The 7,086-nt window shown below is 34.6% G+C and overlaps 1 protein-coding gene across 8 annotated transcripts in view; it reads right to left on the bottom strand.

Moving 5' to 3' along the window:
* Nucleotides 1-422: 422 nt before the first annotated feature.
* The window catches only part of CDC27 (cell division cycle 27), a 58,031-nt gene continuing 51,367 nt past the window's right edge, over nucleotides 423-7,086 (bottom strand). For 3 of the 8 annotated variants that reach the window (XM_010832368.1, XM_010832370.1, XM_010832371.1), the window contains exons 17-19: nucleotides 5,866-5,940; nucleotides 4,673-4,829; nucleotides 423-3,442 (exon numbers count right to left, since the gene is read on the bottom strand). In XM_010832368.1, the coding sequence (XP_010830670.1) occupies nucleotides 3,357-3,442; nucleotides 4,673-4,829; nucleotides 5,866-5,940 (318 nt within the window). In that variant the 3' untranslated portion in view covers nucleotides 423-3,356. The remainder of the gene's footprint in view (nucleotides 3,443-4,672; nucleotides 4,830-5,865; nucleotides 5,941-7,086) is intronic. The other 5 variants (XM_010832369.1, XM_010832372.1, XM_010832375.1 and 2 more) reach the window with 3 other exon arrangements.

The following is a 7,086-nucleotide window of genomic DNA, read 5'->3' as shown; positions in this document are numbered from 1 at the left end:
CTATATTCTACTTCTTTCAGATCTTGATATTTAAAATGGATTCTAATTAGAAAAGAGCTTTGTGTCCCTTTTAAAGGAATTTCAGAAATCACATGATTGAGAAATAAGCAGTTGACTTGCAAAGTAGCAGCTGCTGGCAAGGGGCTTTTGTAGTGTGGGAAAAATACATTCTAAAGTTACCAATTTTTGTCACAATATTTATTTTGAAACTCCAAATAATACTAAAAAAGGGGTGTGAATTTTAAAATAAATATATATATTAGATGAGAGTGTAAGTAAAAAAATAGAGAAGCATTGCCCTAGACTTCTGTGGAACATAATACTAATCTTTCACTATTTTGCTGTGCCTCACTATCAAAATACAGATGGCACAGCTCTGATATAGCTTTAATGACTTGATTATGAATTGCTTTCAAAAGTAATTTATTTGGATTTTCCATATCCTTTAATGAATTGCAAATATATTAACAGAAAAGACTTTCCCCCCCAAGACTGTACAATTTCTGAAATAAGTCAGGAAAAGCAAAAAAAGAAGACACAAAATTACATTGTTTCAATGCATATATAACACACACATCACACCCACACTTGCATTTTCCCAGGTTTTCACAAAGAAAACAGGTCACCATATTTCTCTTGAAGACCCATACTATACTCTGGCTAAACAGAGACTTGCAAACTTTTTTCTTCAAAAAGAGCATTTTTAATAGACTAAATACTGGTTATCACTGAGTTTTTGTTTAAGGTACAACAGCAGCATGGTTCAAATATTACTTGCAGTTCTTGGAAAAAAAATAAAAATTTTAAAGTAATGAAATACAGAAAAAGTAGGACCACCTTTCATTATTTTGAGTACCATTGTTCTCTTGAAAAAATATTTCCAACCTTCTAAAATCCCAGAGTTAAGAACCATTTCCAAGGGGGAAAAATATCCAATGCTACAACATAACTTCTGAACAAGAGTGTGTGTGTGTGTATACACACGTGTGAAAGGCTTAAAGAGAAAAAATGATGTTGAAGTACTTAGTATTTCTGATTTCCTTCAAAATACTTCTGAAATTTGAAGCAATCATTTTGCTTGATTAAAATGCGTATCTTCTTCTGGTTATTTGATCCCCATACTATGCAAAAAAGAAAGAAGAGAAAGCCAGAAACAGTAAATAGGTAGGAAATGCTTCCAACAGCTAAATGACTTTGAAAGTAGAGGTGTGAGGAAAATGCAGTCAGATCAATCTGGGCTGATTATCGATCAACCAACCATAGCCATGCTGTGCCTTCCACAACTATCCTTTTATTCTTGGTCTCAAAATTAATACCAGAAAGACTTACTTCTGGCACAGGACATAAATTCCTACTACAAAACATAACTAATTATACATCAGCAAATTGTTTTCTGAGCATAGCTTTCTCCAAGCTTTGTAACAAAGAGCTCAGATCAAAGCTTTCTATGAAAACTCTATATTTGATACTGTTATACAGCTGGCTTATGATTTGCCAATTAAAAAAAAATAAAAGAATATAAAATTAAATATTACAGAACTAATGGATAATAAAATGGAATATTTGTTAGAATTCAAGTGCTAGCCTTGGGGAATCTTTAATGATATTCATTTACTCCCAATCTTTCCTTTTCTTATAAATTATTTTTTTAGGCAGCACATAAACAGATTTAGGTAGGAAATTTTGTTAAATACCTCTCTGGCACCCCAATACCCAACCTAACACTCTGACTTGAATTAGTTTATAATGCAATTTAATCCATATTCAAATAAGCAGATTAACAGTAAATGACAGAAAATTACTGAGACTACGGGCTAAAATTTTTTCACATCTTCTGTAATCCACCTTATTTTCACAGCTTGACTAACAAAATACATGTAACCAGTAGATAAGTTTGTCCTTCATCAAATAATCCACAACAATAACTGTAGGCCTGTCATTTGTAAGAAACTATAAATTTGTTATATTCTGACATTGGCACTTAATAAAATGTTAACTAAAGTTTCTCTAAAAATTTCAAACATTACAATAAAGGAGATACACAATTTAAAACTTTAAATCGGTTACTGTGAAATTCCAATAATTCCCATTTTATTATGCATAATTAGATCTTTAAAATTGTGGTCATTGCCCAAAGACATCAATCTATATTACGATAAACTCAAGAGAGAACTCGTCTCCTTCATAAGAGTGGGTGGTTTTTTGTTTTTATTTTTGCAGCTAAACATTTCTAATATTCTAAACCCAATCACTCTCAGTACATGTTTTGGTAACTCACACTACTGGAAATAATCTGAAGCAGAGAGCAGAAAAGAATGGAAATGACCTCACCAAAGGTAACCACACTTTCTTGCACCTTGCTTAAACACTTAAAGAAAGTCAAAGGGATACTGTCTTGAACAAATATAAACTCAAGGTTATGGTAGGATTCTGATTGTATTAAGGCTTTCACTATCATGATCTCTTAAAGTCTTTCCATTTAGTGTTCTCATTTTGATTCTTCTGGTGAACTTAAATGGTTATTAAGAGCCTTGTTTTGGCTTTTCAGTGGGCAACCCCTCTATCATCTCTGAATGTTAGAGGTGATCCCACAGAGCTCAAAGAGAAGAGGAAAAATGTTAAGGACCAATTTTAAAGTTTGTAATACCAAGATAACGATGATCAACACTTTGAGGCAAGATGAATAAATTAAAATTCTTGGTTGGACATTAAAGTATTCTTACCAAGAATAAGTGTACACTGTTATGGAGGGATATTGATTCCTACATATGAGTCCCTATATGCTCATTACATTTGTTATGGGAGACACTGAAGTTTAAGGTAATTTACATTCCTTGGCAATCAGGTTACTCTGTTATAGGCAATGTCTTTTATTGTTCCATCTGGCACTTGCTAACACCATTCTTGAAGAACCTAGAAATGAAGGTCAGTCACTTTGTTTATCAGGAACAGAACCAAGTAAAAACAAATTTTTGGAAAAACGACCAAGAGATTCTGGTTCATCACTATTTTCCATATCTAATGGTTCCTTCAGGATAAAACATAACTCTTCCTTCCATGATAGCTTTCCAACAAAGGGAGATTAAAGAAAAAAAAAGAAAGAAAAAGAAAGTTTCCCACCCTATCCCCTCTGAACTGTCATTCATACTGGTGAAAGAGCCAGTCTTCTTAGCAGCTAAATATTGCACTGCCTTTCATTCTGTGTACAGTCAGGGTCCAGTGAAAGTGGCACACTCAGGATATAAGTGATGGATGATGACAATGCTGGCTCAAGAGTGAAGACTCAGTATATGGAAGGACAAGAAACATGTCAGCATGAGTCACACATCCAGTTGCAAAGGTCTGATTTCCAGAAGTTAAAATTCATCACTTTCAGCTGCATGAAGTTGTGTGTCATCAGCATCCGTCATGCTGCTCTCCTGGGATTCATCTGTTCCCACTTCAAAAATAAAAAAAGTCTACAGTAAGGTATCTGAAAAGTATTTTTTTTTAGTTCATGAAAATAAGTAAAGAAAACTATTATATTCAGAGAGATAAGACCTTAAACAAAAGCCCTTAAAAATCCTGATATCCTTCAATAAAATGCAATTCAAGTTCCTTATTTTACAGCATGTCTAAGATTATTTTATTGCATTTAACCATTAAGAGTTTTAACTACTAAAACTGTCTCTCTCTAATGAATTCTTATTCCCTAACCTAAGAATTGGGCTTCCCAGGTGGCGCTAGTGGTAAAGAACCAGCCTGGGAGACTTAAGAGATGTGGCTTTGGTCTCTGAGTCAGGAAGATCCCCTGGAGGAGGGCACGGCAATCCACTCCAGTATTCTTACCTGGAGGATGCCACGGACAGGGGAGCCTGGTGGGCTACAGTCCATAGTGTCGCAAAGAGTTGGACACGACCGAAGCAATTTAGCACACGCTCAACCTAAGAATTAGAACTATTCTCTAAGACATTAAAAAAGACTGACATTCCACCCAACTGTTGACTTCACTTTGGGGATAGTCCCTATTAGTTCACAAAAATATAAAATACATTTCTGGAACAAAGGCATCTTAGTTTATCTTATCAGAGGTCTCTCAATTTATATTTATCTGCCTTTTAATTAACTGATGTATAGCTGACTTACAATATTATGTTAGTTTCAGATGTACAATGTTTAGATTTCAGATATGTGAGAGTTACACAGAATTTGAACAGCCACTACTACAGATCTGTCAATACTTTAAAATGTTCACAAATTTATTATTCATTCACTTAGCACTTCCAATGTTTTCAACATAGTCACACCTATCATCTTTTCTCCCCCGACCACATTCCTAGGAAGCAGGTAAGCCAGGCATTAGTTACATAGGTTGAAGCTCAGGTAAAAATTAGCAATGGATTTGTGAAAATCACACAGCAAACTAGATCCAGAACTGAAACTAGTTACCTGGCTCCATATGCACACTGTTGTTTTATTACCCTGTTCAATTTCCCTAAAATTTCATTTGGTGTAAAAAATCTATTGTTTAGAAATAAAATTCTTATGCAAAAGACAGCTTTCTGAATATTCAAAAAATTTTCCACTTTATTCTGTGCCATAAAGAAGTATCTGTTTCCTCTGATACGGTGTTTCACTAGCTTTCTGGTTTGAATAATCACATATAGACCTAAGTCACATGGATGATACTCACTGATCTGTTCTTCTTGGGTTATTGGCTCCTCATCATCTGGAAGGTAGCGTTTATCAATTGCCTCTTTAATCTGGTTATTGGCTCCTTTAGGATCTAAATCCATAGCCCAAGAGAAATTCATCAGGGCGAGGTGCGTTTGACCTAACTTCTTGTAAACCTAAAAATAAACAGCAGCACTACATTTTTCATTAAGTTGTAAGCTTCATCTATAAAATCCTAAACATTTTAAATTTAAATTGGGTTCCTGATTGGTATGTTGTAAGTTCATTCTGAAGAACAGGACATTTTCATCCTATAGAAGAATTCATACCAACTTTTGAGTTCCTTTTAATATATTCAGGTATTATTTTCAGAATCCCTTGCCTGTATCTCTCAGGTAGTGAGCTTCCAACACATCTCACTCTGTTTGGAACAATGACAGTGGACTATAAATTGCTTAATTAGTACTCATTTACACTGATTTTAAATGGAGTTATAGCAACTGTCCCCTGATGGCTCAGTGGTAAAGAATCCACCTGCAATGTAGAAGTCACAGGAGACATGGGTTCGATCCCTGGGTCGAGAAGATTCCCCTGGAGGAGGAAATGGCAACCCACTCCAGTACTCTTGTCTGAAAAATCCCATGGACAGAGAAGCCTGGCTAGCTACAGTCCAAAGGTCACAAAGAGTCAGACACAACTGAGCGTGTGGTAACCATACATACAAAGCAACTCTCACCAGTGTCCACCATCCTCACTTACTTTAACCAATTGGCTTCTGGGGACCCAGTGTGTAAAGTCCTGACTAGTCCTGCCTCAGAAATTCTGCAAGCCATTTTTTTGAACTAAGACAACACCGTGGTATTATTTTTCTTCTTTTGGGAGATGTTTGTGTATTTTATTGATAACTGGAAGTTAACGGTTTTCCTTGAGGTAGTCTCAGTCATGAACTCATTATCAGTCACTGGGCTGCAAGTGCTGATATACTTCCAAAACTACAGAAAGATTACAGGGTGTGTGCTCTTGCTTCTTCATTAGGATATCTATCACCTTCTTAAATGTTAATAAAAACTAAATCCATGATTTATTTCCAGAGTATATAGTTCAGAGATCTAGCTGAATTTGCTCAATAGATGGTGCACAATACAACATATTTATTTTTCAAAAGTTAGTATCTGTTATGATAGAGTTTAGAACCAGGGCCCCAATCTTTACCTTTCCTATTAAGAAGTAAACGAGGGATTCTTTGGGAACAATTTGTTTCAATTCTTCAAGTTCTTGTAAAGCAGACTGAAAAAAGCAAAGAAAAATACAGTAGCAAAATTTTTACAGTTTTGACTAAGCAAGTGATTTTATTTAATTTCTCAAATCATCTTAACTAAAGCTTATTAGATCTTAATCAAAGTACTACCTTGCTTCAATAATCCCTGTGAAAATGCAAGAAAAATACTATTACAACAAGAACTAAGAAATGTCAGGAATTCACTCAAATTCACTGAAAACATACACAATTCTTTGTGAAATATGGAGGTGATAACCCTAGCTTTTGTCACAATTTTATTTAAAACAGCTAAATTCAATCACATTGTGTATAAAGATGTTTTAAAAACTAAGTTGCAGAACACTTCTGAAGTTCTGTTAATACACCTTCTCCCTGACACAAGCACTAGCTTTGAATACCAACCTGCCATTTTAACTAATAATGAAGAACCTAGAATTGAGTTAATGATTATCTAGTAATCTCTGACTACTGCTAAGTTTGTCTAGTAATCTTCTGACTACTGCTAAGTTTGTCCAGTAATCTTCTGACTACTGCTAAAGGGGTTCAGGAGATTGAGAAGACAGATAGGAAAATTGTATGTTTATTTAAAAGAAAGATCTGATGATTCAAAATAAAAAACAGCTCCCCAAATGAGAAATTGTCAATTTTTCACCTAGTAAACAGATAAAAATTAAAAGTTTGATATTACATAAAGTTACCATGAGGGAGGAAAGACAGGTATTCTCATCACTGAGGGCAGAACTGCAAATTGATGCAAACTCTGTGTGAGGACAACTTAACATTATCTATTAAGTTAAAAACTACATGTAAACAACGATTCAGCAATCCATTTGTTAGGAATTTGGCCTAGTTATGTCAACTAACATAATATTTTTCTAATCAGAACAATAAAAAGTCAGTGAGAAGAATGACATTGCTTAAAGTTTTTGCAAATCTCTGGTTAAGAGAAGATAGCTTTTGCATTCAATCTGTTATGATGTCACGTCAAGTAGCTTTTAGAACACCCCACTGTACACTGGTGACAAAATGAAAGTGAAAAAGGCAAATAACATCTAAATATTATTATGAAAATAGTTCTCACCTGTGGACTTTCTGGAAAGATTTTTGGTAACTCCCCAGAAGTGCCCAGACTACACTTTAGAATCACTGCTTTG

The sequence above is a fragment of the Bison bison genome, unplaced genomic scaffold (assembly GCF_000754665.1).
Source record: "Bison bison bison isolate TAMUID 2011002044 unplaced genomic scaffold, Bison_UMD1.0 scf7180017861046, whole genome shotgun sequence".
Taxonomy (NCBI): Eukaryota; Metazoa; Chordata; class Mammalia; order Artiodactyla; family Bovidae; genus Bison; species Bison bison.
The sequence above is the reverse complement of the archived record's forward strand: the minus strand, read 5'-3'. Positions and strand labels throughout refer to the sequence as shown.